General features: G+C 35.9%; 2 protein-coding genes and 1 long non-coding RNA gene across 3 annotated transcripts; 2 read left to right on the forward strand and 1 right to left on the reverse strand.

Moving 5' to 3' along the window:
* Positions 1-2,850: 2,850 nt before the first annotated feature.
* On the reverse strand, positions 2,851-8,007 carry LOC103711599 (very-long-chain 3-oxoacyl-CoA reductase 1-like). The gene is made up of 3 exons (XM_008797814.5): positions 7,303-8,007; positions 6,440-6,509; positions 2,851-3,388 (listed from the first exon to the last, which is right to left on the reverse strand). The coding sequence occupies exons 1-3, from the start codon at positions 7,944-7,946 to the stop codon at positions 3,131-3,133; spliced, it is 972 nt and encodes a 323-aa protein (XP_008796036.3). The 5' UTR covers positions 7,947-8,007; the 3' UTR covers positions 2,851-3,130.
* A 3,255-nt stretch (positions 8,008-11,262) lies between these two features.
* On the forward strand, positions 11,263-14,832 carry LOC103711600 (peroxisomal membrane protein 13-like). Its single transcript, XM_026806413.3, has 5 exons — positions 11,263-11,595; positions 13,013-13,231; positions 13,323-13,582; positions 14,150-14,242; positions 14,347-14,832. The coding sequence occupies exons 1-5, from the start codon at positions 11,577-11,579 to the stop codon at positions 14,560-14,562; spliced, it is 807 nt and encodes a 268-aa protein (XP_026662214.3). The 5' UTR covers positions 11,263-11,576; the 3' UTR covers positions 14,563-14,832.
* A 443-nt stretch (positions 14,833-15,275) lies between these two features.
* Positions 15,276-15,592, forward strand: LOC148714082 (uncharacterized). The gene is made up of 2 exons (XR_015977198.1): positions 15,276-15,413; positions 15,513-15,592. It is a non-coding gene; the product is annotated as an uncharacterized LOC148714082 (long non-coding RNA).
* Positions 15,593-16,290: the final 698 nt, after the last annotated feature.

Below are 16,290 nucleotides of genomic sequence, written 5' to 3' on the forward strand. Positions count from 1 at the left end.
ATTTCTTAATTTTAAAATAACAATAAATTGTACGGACAAAAAAATCATTCATGCAGGGTATGGATCGGATACTAGCATATTTATATACATATTTGTTTTGTCAGACGAATATAGATACAGATACGGATATTAGTCGAAAGCAAAAATTCATATCTATATTTATTTTAAACGGCTATGGATAAAAATTGAATGCTGAAAATGTGGATATAAATATGAATATATATTGAATAATTAAATTTTATTACCGAAAATTAAAGATATTATTAAATGAATGATAAATTAAGCTAATAGCATATTCATGTGGTCATTTTTTTTCTTAAAAAATTATAAGTATTGTAGAAAATTAAATAGGGTTACAAATAGAATCGGATATTTGGATAAGAATCTAATAGTTTTTTATCCATATCCATTTTTTTTTGGGATATAGATATGGATACCGATATTAATCAGATACTCAAATTTTTATTTATATCCGGATAAATTTGGATACAAAATTGGATCCGGATGTATATTATCTAATCTACTTTCATCCCTGATGAAGACTGATCGTCTGCATCTTTTTTCATCCTCATCAGATCTCTCCATCGATTCTCTTTCTTATCAAACTATCTATCCCATCCCATCCATGAGATCTTCCTTCTCCTCTCAAGTTTTTTTCTCCTCTAAATCTCCCTCTTTTTTCTAAGATCTTTGCACCTATGAGTTCATAAAATTTAAGAAATAATACATATAGAATTTCTTATAAAATTTAAGAAATAGTATGTATGTAATTTCTTTTCTAGGAAACCATGCATTGGTACTGATGAATATCGTGTTCTGAAAATTATGTATCGATTTATTTAGAGATGTGTATTAGTTTGCTAGACAACTAATTTGCTTGGTGTGTATCATTTGTCTATGTCGTGCATATAGGTAAAAAACATATTTTGCAACTTGCGTGTTGATTTATCTAGGGGTGCATATTGGATCATCATTGAGTGTGTATCGAGAAGTCGATGAGTATATATCACCAGCCATGTAGTGTACACTGGTAAATATGATATTCTGAAAGTTGTGTATTAATTTGCTTGGAGATATGTATTGGGTTGATAAATGATTAATTTACTAAACGTATATCATCTTACCATGTGCTGTGTACTGGTGAATATTATGTTCTACAAACTATATATCAATTTACCTAGATGTGTGTATTGATTTGCAAAATAACTAATTTGTTTAGTGTGTATTACTTGGTTATGTAGTATGTACCAATAAAAAATATATTTTAGAAACAAGGAAGAAAGAGGATGCCACGAACAATTTCTTTTCTTCTTTTTTTATCACAAAATTGACGACTCCATTAGTAAAAGTCTATAACTTTTGGTCTTCTTCTTTAAAATTAACACTAAAGGAATCATAGTAAAATAGGAAGCCTATCATATATTTTTTTCTTTGGTGCCTGCCCCATATGCTTTTTATTCCCACAAAGGAAGAATAAGACGGAATAGCAAAAAAAATAAAACATGTTGTGTCTTCCTTCTCCTAGTGTCATAAGAGTCTTGCACCATAGAGTCTTATCATCGTGAATAGCCACCACATCATCCATCTTGGAGATGGACAACTCTCATTTATCCTGAAAATATGTCTGTGGACTTTTTAGCAAGATATACGGCATGTTGTAGAGATGAAGGAGAGCCACCTATCTTCGAGATGGATAATGTAGCGACCATCCACAATGGTACTGTACTCTTCAGTGCAAAAGTTGCACCATAGAGGATCTTGTTTGTCCTCCTTCCGTTGTCCCTCTTCTTCCACACAATGATGTGTTCAAATACTTTTCAGCATGCCACACGATGCATTGCGAAGATGGAGAGCCGTCCATCTTCAAGATGGATGATGTGGTAGCTATCGACAATAAAAGTTGTATTGTAGAGGATCTCTTTCATCCTCCTCCTCTCCCTCCCCTCCTCCCTCCTCTTCCATGCTTTAATCTAACCGTTTAGGAGCAATAACATTGTCCCTCTCTCTCTCTCTCTCCCTACCTCCCTCCCTCCCCTCCTTCCTCTTTGCAAAACATTTCTTCCCCCCTAATTCTATCTATTGCTTCATACAAGGCCAAAATGTAGCTCCATTTTGCCTGAATTATTAATTTTTGCTCTCTCCACAACAACCAAGGAGCAAGAAATGCAGCAACTTATCTTCAAATCAATTATCCTCCTTTACTTTTTTTTTTTTTTTTATAGAGTACCACGGCCAGTCAGTTCAACTCAATTTCAGCCGACCTCAAATTCGTCCGAACTACGCTCCAACCTCAGTCAACAGTAGTTTTATCACTGATAACTACCAGCAACATCAAAGTAGAATGAAAGGAAAAAAAAATAGAGAAGACTTGGAGAGACCGGCCCCTACATAGAGGCTTCTAAGTTAAACATCTGCTGAGATGGAAACCTGGTCAGTGCTGCTACAGTCTGCTGCTGCTCATGAAGCTGTTATTTCTCCCGTTACCCAATGAACCTATTATTCGACCAGGTCTAACCCCAGGCACCAAGTGATTCCGTAAGTGCAATATTCACCACAAATCTTGACCCATGTGAGAACCATGCATGTGAACCTGTGACCACTCAGCCATATCTATCTGTAGTCCAGATTAAACAAGCTTGACAAATTCAGCTGTTGCGCCATCATTTAAAGGAGGCTTTATTGCCCACACTATTCTAACTGTTGTGAAAAATTAAGTGATGCAATCAGCTGATGCCAACATCCCTTTTCAGATAATTATGTACAACCAGTAGCATCATTTCTTCCTTGAAGGGCAACAACCAACTCACCTACCTTGGCCTCCCAAGTCAGCCACATCTAATTGTATTGATAGAACCTCAGGAAAGCTACCTCTTCTGCATTAAGTTTTACAGTCTCTACAGGTTGGTGAATAACATATACACAAAACATATATGCATTTTTAACCCTAAGCATTAGGCTCTGATACAGTCAACCACTGAAATACCAAGAAGAAAAATGAGAACTAATTAAGCTTTGCATCCAAGTATACAAATTAAACTACTGAGAACAAGGGAGATCATCAAAACAGATACACTGAAAAGTACAGAACAGATGTTCTAGGTTGATGTCATCGAGATGCTTGGGCCGGATGCTATTGTTCTTTCTTTTTGGCATCTTTGAGCTGCCCCCTCTTGCGGATGCCAAGGCAGAAGCCCAGGCGCCATTTGTCAATAGCAGCCTCCGGCAGCACGGAGAGCAGACACCATAGGAGGGAATGCGGCCAGTAGGGTGTGCATCTTGGTTCGTAGCCAATCCAATGTAAGGCAGCACGGGCATAAGTGTCTGATGATGGCACAAAGAAGGAAGATCTCCTGATGGATGCCATTTTTGTCGCCACGTACAAGGGTACCTGTTGACAAGGAGTAATATGTGATCAAACAGAAGAATTACAATTCCAGAGAGATGATTTGCTGAAGTGGATTAGTCTGACAGAAGAGGACGTGCATGCAGCCTATGTCATTTGCAGATATTTACCATTCACATTTTTTTTCCTTGACACTGATATCAGACCTAACAACAGCATTAAAGCCCAAGAAATTTATATTTTTAAGGACATCATCAGAATACTTCCGAAAAAACAAAATACCAGTTAATGTTGCAAAATAACAGTTATAATTTCTGGAAATATTATATGCATGCCCTTCGATATATAGGTAGTAGAGGCAAGTTGACCCATAAAAGCGATTTCTAGAACATTTAGCTCCTCTAATTTTCCCATAGCTAATGCTTGGAACTAATTCCAGTTCATCGTTATAAAGATTTTTTCTTTAAATTTTCAGAAATATATAGGCATGCTATTCTTCTCAGTGATTTACCATGTCATTACTTAAACCATAAGAAACATTTGAAAATATCTACAACTGAAAGCACCACAATTTAAATCATTCAAGTCTGCAGCTGTGTTTTTGCCAGAACTTCCAGACAGAAAGCCTGCATCAGACAGAGAGGCAAGTATAGTGGTAAATCCTGTTATCCTGAGTAGCATCTATGTTGCACTCGTACAGTCATATGATCTCAACATCTTCCACTTCAAAATTGGATAAATAACCCTATTAAAGGATATCATTAACACATCAATAGCAATTGTTTCTGAAGTAGAAGCTAACATTTTTAAATACACATAGAACCGTTTTGGCCTTAGGATCTTTAAGGGGAATCAAGTTTAATAAGATGAAAACCTACTTCAATATTCAGGATGTCATGAAAACCGGTCCATGGAATAAATTTTATTTACTTATTTATTTATTTATTGCTGACACTTGAGGAAGAAGTATATGCTATGCCCAAAATTTTCTATAGCTAAAATTTGGATTGAAAAAAATAGCCTTTGCTTTAAAGAAGAAAACTTGCATTGCAGTTTGCAGACTACAACAGCAGCGTTCTTTGGAAAGCTCTCCCAAAAAAAGATCAAACAGCATATAGATATCAAGAAGGTTTTCTAGGAACTGCAAGGAAGCTGCACCGATGATGACAACAGTGTTTAATCCACTGATGCATATATCCTTGGTCTTTCACTGCAAAGCATTCTAATAATTTGCACCAGGCTTATTTTTTACCTTGAGACTGTAAATCATCTATTAAAACAATGTGCAGCGGTTACTGCCTGCCTTGACATCACAGCTATGATATCATTGTCTGCAATTTCCACTATTTTAAATAAGGACTAGGACGTTAAGCTGTAAAGGTGACTGCTGTCCATTATAACAAAGTAAAAGAAACAGGGTACTCAGGTTTCTAAATGATTTCCTAATCTAGGTGAAGAGGAGCAAAGGGAGGTTGAGGGGAAGCTGATAACATTTTCTCCAATCTATAGTAGATGTCTGGCATTGTAGACATCATATAAGCTACTAAACTAATCAACCAGATTCTAGAAGAACTTTCTAAAAGTTTTCATCCTTTATGTGTTGTTATTAAATTTACTCTGACTATGGCATCTGCTTAGAAGGATGAATGTGGTTCTCACAGAAAAACTTGCCTTTTCCTCCCTCGTCTAGACTCCTTTCAAGTGTAGAAAAGCCTTGAAGAGGCTTCCTCCCTGGTTATATAAGCTTAAACTACTAATCTATTAGGTTTGAATTCCTGCCGGCCAAGTAACAGTATATTATTCCACAAGGCCCTATCTTGTCCGGATATGCCCATGAAAGGAAGTGGAAAACAATTTAGAAGGATAAACTGAGGTAAGAGCTGGTTGTAATGTTGTCTTGAACTTAGATGGACTTTACTTTGGTCCTTAATGGAAAACACGTCGATGATGCAACGCATGTTGGTTTCAGCTATCTTAATAAGTATTTCATCTAATGAACACATTATCCAATCCCTGGGTTTCTTTTTAATTATCTTCAATTATCTAAATTGAACAATGAAGCATATCCATTATTTCTACTCTGTTTATTAGTCTACTACTCTAGAAAAGTTCCCAGTAAAGAAGTTTATGTAATAACTTTATTATTACTCTCTCAGCCAAGATTGAATGACCTCCACTCTTTTTGCCCCCGATTTTATTGGTATCTCCATTTTTTCCTACATAATATTACCAGCTTGTAGGATTCATTTTGATTTTCTATGAAGTGCAACCTATATCAAAAGTCAGAAATACGGCATTACTAGTTTTCCGCCCTCTTTGGTTTACTTCCCAAGTCTTTATGTCATTATTAGAAGAGAATAAAATGAAGAAATCAGAGAAAACAGAATTGTTAAAAATGCTTGCATAGTCGTGCCCTATACACCACAGTGTTGACAGATTAAAAGAAGATGAAAATAAGACAAAACAAATTGTCTTTTAACTTTATGAATCTAAGGGAAACTAAATCTATGTAGGAAATTAGTGAGTAACAACAAACTTAAAAGAATATATTAAATATATGTCAAGGACAACTAACAGTATTGGAGAGAGTAAAATAGCAGCACAAAGCACAGACAAAGGTCATATAAGAGAACCTTAGGCTATCTGAGTAACTCAGGTATAATAAGGCTCCAAGGAGCACCAAAAGGGGCAAGTAGCCTATAGCAACCATTTAGATTGTGCTTTACTTCTAGGCAATCTTGCACCATTTATACCTATTTCAAGGATAACCAACAGAGCCACAAAAGAAAGTAAAATAGTAGAGTAAAGCTTGATCAAAAGCTGTATAAAAAAGCCTCATGCCATCAGAGTAGAAAGGTTTATGAGGCTAAAATGGAGAACATTAAAAGAAGCAAAAACTTATGCCAGCTGTTTAGATAGTGTGCTTTGTTATAGATAATTTTGCACAGTTCTCATGGATAACTGACAGAGTGAGAAAGTAAAGTGACAGACTAAACTTCAGTCAAGAACCGTAAAAGAAAACCTCATGCCATCTAAAGAATAGATGTACTCATTGTACTCATCAATGATACATAAGCAAAACAAAGAACAAGTTACCTGGCATTGCACATCTATCCCCTTGTTCTTGTACTCAACATAGAGGCATCTCGAGAATTGATCGATGTACCTGATAACAAACAAGAAACCCTTGTTAGCTGCAACAAAGAAAGGGACAAATGCACATCTTTCAGCACTCAATTCCATATAACACATCTGTACCAACCAAACCCAAGAGAGAAGAAAAGCCAAAATGATTATGATAGATCTAATCCAAGCAATAGCTCATATGAACTAAATGATTTGTTTCAGAAAGCTGGCTCCTCTTAGGATTTTATCCCTGATAAAATGCAACCATTGAAAAAACAGTTATATGAACCAATCTTCCAAAACCAGAAGTGCAAAACACCAAAAATAAATTGGGGTTTTCTAACAAATGGTATGCTTTTTATAAGGATCACCAAACATCACTTATGCAGGGACTCCCGATGATTTCAAAAAACAAAAAAAAAAAAACCTTTTTTTTTCACCTCCTCTTGCCAATAACCCGGATCTCTCCCAAATTTTTTCTTCCGGTCATCCATTTCTCACGCTAAACTAAGCCACGAAAGCCATCCAACAAAATCTTTCATAACAAATTCAAATCTAACAACTAAAACATAAAAATAAAACAACAAAAAAATAAGTTGCATGTTCAATAAGGATCACTATATACCACCAATCTACAGTCTCCTAATGATTTCTTTTTTCTAAAAAAAATATTTTTTTTTATGATCCCTCATTTCCCTTCCCTCGAATCATCCATTTCTCACACTAAACTAAGTTTCCAAAACTTTCGAACAAAATCCTTGTTCCCAACTTCAAATCTAACAATCAAAACATAAAATCTAGCATCAAAACTACCAAACAAACACAAAACTTACGCTTTGGTGGCAGCATAGACAGCATAGAGCGGATCAGATGGAATAACAACGGCGGCCCCCGAACCGATGTTCACTATGGCGCCGCGTTTCCTCTCCAGCATCCCCGGCAACACGGCGTGGGTGACCCTGGTCACCCCCTCGACATTAACCTGAATCAAATTCCTCATCAACTCCTCATCCACCTCATGGAAAAACCTCGCGTAGGGGTACGACACGCCGGCGTTGTTCACCAACACGCCGACGTCGAGCCCTACGATGGCCTCCCGGAGGCGGCGGACGCCCTCGGCCTGGTCTCCGGCGAAGTCGATCACAACGGTCTCGATTCGGCAGCCCGCGTGCTTGGCTCGGATGGCGTCGGAGACGTCACGGAGCTTGTCGGGGTTACGGCCGACGAGGACGAGGTGGAGGCCGCGGCGGGCGAGCTGGAAGGCGAAGGCCCTACCGATGCCGTCGGTGGATCCGGTGACGACAGCCCAGGAGCCGTAGCGGGCGCGGAGGTTCTTGGCAGGGCGGAGGAAGGAGACGTAGAGCCAGCGGAGGACGGCGAAGGAGAGCTTGAGGGCGGAGAGGAGACCGAGGGAGAAGAGGAGAAGGAGCCATGGCGGCAGGGCTCGGAGGCTCTCAAGGCAAGTGCAAAGCTCCATCTTTTATTCCTTTCTTCTCTTCTATGAAGAAAGAGAGTGAGGAAGATAGACAGGGCCGCGGGCGGTTTATAAGAATCCGAAGGAGACGAGGTGGGATCGGGCGGTTGAAGTAGCTGAGCTGAAATTAATTATTGTCATTTAAGATTACCGTTGGCAGCCAGAATTTATTTATTTTATTAGTTATTTATTTATTTATTTACTTATTTACTTATTTATTTATAGGATTTTTTTGGCTCCTGCAAAAAAAAAAAAGGCCAATGAAAAGAAATGAAGAATGCTCCTCGTTTAATTAGAATTTTCAAAAAAAAAAAAGCTATTAGAATAAAATTTTCATATTTTATATAAAAAAATTTATGAGAGACTTAGAAATCAATTTTTTTAAAAAAATTATTTTTAAGTTGATATTTTTTTATTAAAAATATAATGGATATTTTACACTATTTTTTAAAAAAATAGGTGCTTAATCAAGCATGAGCCAAATGTGCCATTTTTAATAATCAATCAAACATGTCAAAATTATTTTTTAAAATATTATATTTTTAAAAATTAAATTTTTTAAAAAATATTTTTGTGAGAAAAAAAATTTAAGAGGAATTAAATGGGCCATGGTGCCATGGATGATGGGGGTTGGAGCTATTAAATGCTGCATTGGAGAGGTTATTAGGTGGGCCGGATATATTATGTATTTATGGTGAAATTGTATATGTAAAAATGTTATTTTATTCTAAATTTATAGTTGATTTGATCCATATAATAATTTCTCGTTGAAGAAAATTTATCGTGCGTACAGCATGAGGTGGTGCATGGTGCATGGTGCATGGATGGAATGGAAAAAAAAAATTGCTGTTGGATTTTATGTGACATTTTATAGAGAGAGTATTATATTTTGTTGTGCAGCATGCAATGTGGAATATATTTAGTTATCTTTAACATATATTTCGAGACTTTTATAGGTAGAGAATCCATGGGTTGAGTCCTTAACTTTGACGGGATGCACCAATATAATTAATCATATATTACTAATTTACTATATCGAAAAGTGGAGAAAACAATGAAAATATAAAAATAAATTAAATTCGGATCTGAACAAAGAGCATATCTTTTTGTCATTACGATTTCTAGTGATCATAGTTACACCGTGCTAAAGCACCAAATGCATCAAGCATCAAAAGCTGTCGGGATTCGGTCGTAGATCTTTTGCATATTGGTGGCTCAATCTGCTGCATCATTTGCCTTTCTGCCATGAATTTGGGCTTGGCAATGATCAAATATTGGATCCATTGAGAAAGCTTTTCTAGCATCTCTTCCTTCGACTAGCAACATCTCCCAAATGGATCGCACACCATGATTCCCAGCTCCAGCTAGCTTATAGAGGAGGAAGAAGAACCATCAGTATTGAACTCATAACAATCCAATGGTGTTGGAGTCCATTTCACCTAAATCATGTCTTAAACTCTGGGTTTACCTTTTATTTTTTCACTTTTATTGTGAAGGTAATCAAACTAACAAACTAGCTTGTGAACATAAGAGCCCTAGGCAGAGACAAATTGCTATGAAGATACAATTTCTCTTGTGAGCTAATTCTTGGACTTTCGGGGTATGTGCAAAAGAGTACGTTGATTGAGAGTAAGGTTTTTTTTTTTCTTTATGTTTCTACTTCTCTTTGGAATTATGGGCTTCGATATTATTAATAATAACCATAATAATAATAATGGTTTTTCTCCACATTACAAATGCATGTAAAAATACCCACATTCATAATTCCCTTTGCGACCATGGAAGAAATTTTTTCCGAATGAAAAAATTTTATAATTAACAATTTTCTAAAATAATCAATGACTCTCTAAAATAACTCTACATTTATTTTTTTTTTTTATGTGCATGGACTCTAAATGGTCCATACTTTTTTTTCTCAAATAATTAAAAAGATTCTCACTCAAATTCAAATTTATTTCAATTTTTTTCTCTGTATAAATTGAATTAGTTAATAGCTTTCTGAAATAAATTTTCTAAAGAATTTTTTTTTGTAATTAAGTTTAATATAGCTTCATAAAATAATTAATGGCTTTCTAAAATAATTATAAATTCAATTTTTCCTCTATGTGCATGGATTTTGTGCGATCAATAATTCTTTTTAGAATAATTAACATCAACAACTTTCGAAAAGACCTATAAATTTGAATTTTTCTAAAATAAGTAAGAAGATTCTCACTCAAATTTAAAATTTATTTTTATTTTCTTCTATCTGCTTGGAGAGAAATATGCTGAAAAATAAAAAAAATTCCATCAGCATGCATGGAGGTTTCTTGCAAGAAAATTTTTCATAATTAATGACTTTCTAAAATAATTAACAACTTTCTAAAATAACTCTAATTACAATTTTTTCCTCTATGTGTGGACTCTAAATAGCTAATAATTATCCTAAAATAATTAAGAAAATTCCTATTCAAATTCAAATTTATTTTAATTTTTTATAAAAATAAAAATAAAAATATAAATTAATGTAATAGAATAATAATTAATTTCTCAAAAAATAGAATGAAAAGTAAATTATTAAGTGGAATGTATTTAATAATTTAAAAAAATCGAGGCGAGCATTTTCTTCGGCCTCCTGCTTGGTCGTCGTGATATATTTTTTCCCTATATGTTGTAATTTCTAACATACTTACATAATTTCACCATATTTAACTTTATATCTAGTTACTTTTAATTTTTATTTAGAATTTCAGATAATTTTTCTATGACAGGATTAATATATAATTTTTTTAAATTTTTATAATAATATACAATATAGAATATGTATCATACATCCAAGAAGAGCCCATAGGTACTCCAAAAAATTTGTTCGAGTGGTCAAAATGTTTTTCTTAGAAAAGATTTAATAAATCTAGATACTCGAAATTTACTTATCACTATATAAAACAGTATATGTTATAATAAATAAAAATTAAATTTCTTCTGTAGATAAAGAAATTTTAGAAAAATATTCAGCAATATGGATTATTATCCTTCCTTTTTTCCCTTTCAGAATAAAGAAAACTTTACATATTTATTTCCTAACTTTCATAATTTTTTATTAGGATTTTTTTTTTAATAAAGACGGGCGCTTTACAGTATAAGAGTACCGACACATCCAATAAAATCTGAAAACAAAATATCCCGAAGAGCCCTAAGTAACTTCTCATTCTGCGTCTATAAAGTGCCGCCTGAATGGCTAGCCACGTAAGGAGCCATGGCCATCCAAAGTTTCGGTCTTTTTAAAAATATATTTGGTAGGGGGCCCGATTATTTTATTGGATTTTTTTAGGTTTTTACTGGGGGGAGGGGGGGAGAGAGAGGGAGAGAGAGAGAGAGGGAATCCGGAATCTTCTCGTCACCAACTCCTAGTCCCGTACGTCCCTCCCAAGGCCAAATCCCTTCCTCCCGAACGCGCTTTCTCTCTCTTCTTCGCGTCGGACCTGCGCTGACCTTGACCTGGCCCTTTTCTTTTTCGCCGTCCCACCAAACTTTCGCGGAGGCCGCGCGGGTCATCAGGCCCCTTCCAGCCTCTACCAACTCCAGGAGATCATATCAATTTGGCCCAGAAATCCTTCGAGTCGTCAAGAGAAGAAGGTGCAAGCCAATCCCGCCATGGCTTCCACCAACTCAGGTATAGCTTTGTGTTAATCACGATATTTTGATGATGTTTGGTGGAAAGTTTTTGCTGGATTATTGATGTTGTGGTTTGTTTTCCTTCGACTTTTGATTATATCTGTTTGTTGCATGATTTTTGATGCATCCTAGATCAAATTCTAAGGTATTGGTTTTCTCTGATTTTCTTCTGAATTTGAGGATTTTTGTTAGGGAAAGCTTTAATTTCTAACTATGGGCCCTTGTTTCTGCAACTGATCTGGAAAGAAGGATAAGAGACGGTGGATTGTGAAAAGAAAAAGGAGGTGTAGAAATTTTGTGGTCTTGAAGGTTTGTGTGGTTGCTTAGCTGCTGAGTTTATATGGTATTCCAAAGATGGGTAAGGATTTATACCGTAGAGCAAGCAATTTGGTCGAGTAGAGGAGGCGGAGAAAGGGAGAAGTTGGGGAGGCAGTTACAATTGCATGAGTTTTTTAGGATTCTGGTATTTTTGTAAATGTATTATGTCGAAGAGTATAGACTTCAATGCATATATTGTATTCTAATCCCTTCTTTTTGTGCCTTATTCGGTGATGAGGTTTAGGAATCTTGTATTGCGAGAGCACTTCCTCCCACCAATATTCTTTAAAATAATGAAAAAAAAGCTTATCTCCTTCATCAGCATTTTAAGGTCTTAATGATCCATGCATGGCTATCCGCTGTAGCAAACAAATTCAGAAAAGGCTTACATGGTAAGAGTAAGAGTTTGGCCTTTTCAAGCAGCTGATAATGGAACCGGATGCTCTCAAGCCATGCTGCCAGAATCAGAATTAAATAGTAAATCATAGAGTGTTCTATATTAGGTTAAATCACAGGCCATATTATTTTTTTTCCTGATATCTTGCGAAACATTTAGAGAAATAAAAGAAATATTGAGTTGAAAAGTAGATGAATTAAGAATAAGAGGCTATGCAATTCCAGTTTCCACCATAATAAACATATATATTGTGTCTAATGAAACAAACATAATGCCTAGTTATTCAAGATAACTGGTTATTCAAGATAACTGTGTATTATCGTTTTAGGTAGGATAATTTAAAGAATATTTTGACAAATGGATATAAATTAAAAATTTTGCCTGTTGATTGAAGTTCCATAGACTTCAAATCTTCTGTTTCTTCACTTTTCATTTTTCTTCATCAAAAAAAACAAAGAAGATAAAATCTCCCTACTACTATTATAATGTAATATTTTTTCTTATATTTTTGTTTCTCTACTTTGCATGCTACACATTTGTTGGACTACAAGAGGCATGCAAATAAGGCTTCAGTTTTTGCATATTGTTTAACTTCCAAGACTAATATAACATTAGGAGATTTACTACTGATGGTAGTTGCAAAAAATGAGGTTGATGAAAAATGCATGTTCATCTTGATGGTCAAATTGAACATTCCCAGGTGCAACTCCACCTCCAAAACCTTGGGAACAAGCAGGGAACTCATCTGGTCCTGCACCTTTCAAGCCACCATCGTCTGGAAGCACAAGTGAAGTAGTTGAAGCATCCGGGACAGCAAATGCAGGAGAAATTGTTCCTAATGCTCAGAGGAATACTTCAACAACAAATACTCTTGGGAGGCCTCTGCCACCAAGGCCATGGGAGCAAAGTTATGGGAACAGTTAGGGGCATGTTAACTTGAAGTCAGTTTTCTTATTAACAAATTTATGTTATATATAATTCAGGTTGTGATTTTAGCTTCCTGAACACAGGCTATTACAACTCAGGCTATGGTTCCAGCTTATTCAGTCCATATAGTACACTTGGTGGTCCATCATATAATAATGGTCTTTATGGAAATAGCATGTACAGAGGTCTTGGAGGTTTTGGAGGCAACATGTATAACAGTGGATTTGGTGGCCAATTGGGTCCTTATGGGATGGGCATTGGCGGTCCGTATGGCAATGAGGATCCTAATAACCCATATGGCCCATCATCGCCTCCAGGCTTCTGGATATCCTTCATTCGGGTGGTAAGAAAATCTCTTTGTTATGAGTTTTCTTTGTATGTATGTATGTATTTATATATGTATATATGTAAGTATGTATGTATGTATGTGTGTGTGCGTGTGTGTACACACACACACACTTATATATGTATGTGTGTGTGTACAGAATATGTACATGTAAATGCTCCATCAATATTCAACCAACTTACAGTAAGCTTGTAAGTTCTTGATTCATAGATGAAGCTCAAGTTGAAATTCTGTAAATCTGACATCTTTTGCAAAGACAGTAATACACACACACACACACACACACACTTATATATGTATGTGTGTGTGTACAGAATATGTATATGTAAATGCTCCATCAATATTCAACCAACTTACAGTAAGCTTGTAAGTTCTTGATTCATAGATGAAGCTTAAGTTGAAATTCTGTAAATCTGACATCTTTTGCAAAGACAGTAAGTGTCTTTATTATGGTCGTTTCATAAAGATGCTATATATTCCCTTGAGGACATCCTTCCTTTTTTTTTTGGGGGGCACCAACTTTCCTGATTCATTATTTGAGTTGTTTTGTGACACTGGTGACAGATGAATGGAGTTGTGAACTTTTTTGGTCGGATATCAATCCTTATCGATCAGAATACTCAGGCCTTCCATCTGTTTATGTCAGCACTTCTTCAAGTACTGTCTAAACTCAATTTAATCTTGCTCTTGCATCTCCTTCCGTAGCCATGTTTAGTGTTCCTGGATTAATTTTTCTTTTTCTTTTTCTTTTTCTGTTTCAGATCATTGACCGGACTGGCTTGTTATATGGTGAGCTTGCAAGGTTTGTGTTCCGGTTGCTAGGGATCAGAAAAAAGCCTAGAAAACACCAACAGCTGGGATCTTCTGAGCTTTCTGGTAACTCTGAAGTGCGAGGGCAAAAGTACATTGAGGGCCCTAGAGATGCTAGCGGTTCGTGGGATAATGTCTGGGGAAATGGTGTCAGAGGATCCAGCTGAGAGAAACGTAGACAATGCCAAGAATGAAACAGGCATGGGGTATGTAATTGAGCATGGAATTCAAGAAGTGATTTTTAATACAGCAATGAGTAAAGGTTGTGATGTATGTTGAGAGGTATTTGTTCTTGTTTCTAGTCTTGGGCATGTTCAGATTATAATGGATGTTCAAGTAAGCGATTTCTACATATTTCTGTATGGGAGTAAGTTTTTCAACTTGCTTGAACAAAGATCTATAATTCTTCTGTTCTTAATCAAGGTCTTATTTCTCCAGTGTGAATTGTTTCCTTTCAAGACAGTGCTGCCACCATTGTGCATGTTGTGATCAAGTGAAGAAGTCTGATAGCTGTGAGAACAGTTGCATTTTACATGTGCTATCAGTCAGCTGTCAGATGTGCTTCTGTGATTTTAAACAGCCAATATCTGTTCATTCTCAATTGATACATTCAGCATTGCACATGCCTCAATTGCTTTTTGCTGGCACTTATTATGACCTCAGAATCGAAGCTGAAAAGAATGGAGTGCCGACCCATTTTAGAAAATAGCTAAAGCCATTGCAAATCAAATAATCATTTAGGTGCTCCCAGAGGCTTTCTTCCTATTGATCCCTGGCTACATGTATACTGAACAAAGTTGAAACTGAGAGATTGGTTTTTCTGTTGGACTGTTGGTCTTGCTTTCCCTTGTCATGTGATTCATGAGCTGAATTTTTTGTCCTGTGGTGCAGGAGGCAAGTTTTTCTTTGTGAGTGATTGAAGTGGCGTTCTCTGGTTCAGGGCTGGAGCTAATTTGATGCAGTAGCCTAAGCACTTCCATTTTGTGCAACCTCAGATGTTGATTTGTCTCTAAGCTCTGTAAGAGTTTGAAAATGACTGCTTAAACTCATTCCTCCATAAAGTTGTCATTTCTCAGGGTAACTAAAAGCTGATGCAAAACTGTTGCATTACTGTCAGGTGCCAGCAAGGCCCCACCCTTCTGTCCAATTTGTGGGAACACTTGAAATAATTCAAGTATGATCATACTTGAAACCTCAGATGTTGATTTACATCGGCTTGATATCAACTCTCTAAGCTTGATACGAAAAATGTCTGACCAAAGGCAAATTTAAGCAAAGAAAAATCCTGCCATGAAACCTATGATGTGAGCCCTCCAAAATTAATGTGAAATTCCTAAACAAGGCAGATGTAAGCAAAGAAGAAGCCTTCTATAGAGCCTATTTGATAAAGTCTGTGATATGTCATCCCTCTAAAATTAGTGTGAAATTCCTAGATAAGGAAAATGTAAGCAAAGAAGAAGCCTTCTATAAAACCTATATGGTCAGTTGGTGCTTTGGGAGATTTACCTCATCGGTCACAGTTTAAGCTCGTACAAGTGGGCAACTTTTGGAACTCTCCTAATATGTAAACAATGTGAATGGTTAACAAAAATAAGTTTTGATATAGGGACCTCGATTTCTTTGAAAAGCACAGATAAACCAAAGGATCGAATGAAATGCAGCTCCAATTCTATAGATTGGAAAGATAATGTTGCAATAATTTGTAACTCAGCATTCGGAAACACTATATTTTCTAAATCCACTTATGACACCTGCAACAAATTAATGATGATATTAATCTCAGGCGACTCCATCTTAAAAGAAATCCATAGGCCTCGGACATGGGGTTTAAATCGGATCAAATATAGATTGGATACTAGTATATTCATATTTATATTTATTTTATTTGAAAAATA

Source organism: Phoenix dactylifera, chromosome 4, assembly GCF_051530095.1.
Source record: "Phoenix dactylifera cultivar Ajwa chromosome 4, Ajwa_hap1_PhDact_Kaust_v1.1, whole genome shotgun sequence".
Classification (NCBI taxonomy): domain Eukaryota; kingdom Viridiplantae; phylum Streptophyta; class Magnoliopsida; order Arecales; family Arecaceae; genus Phoenix; species Phoenix dactylifera.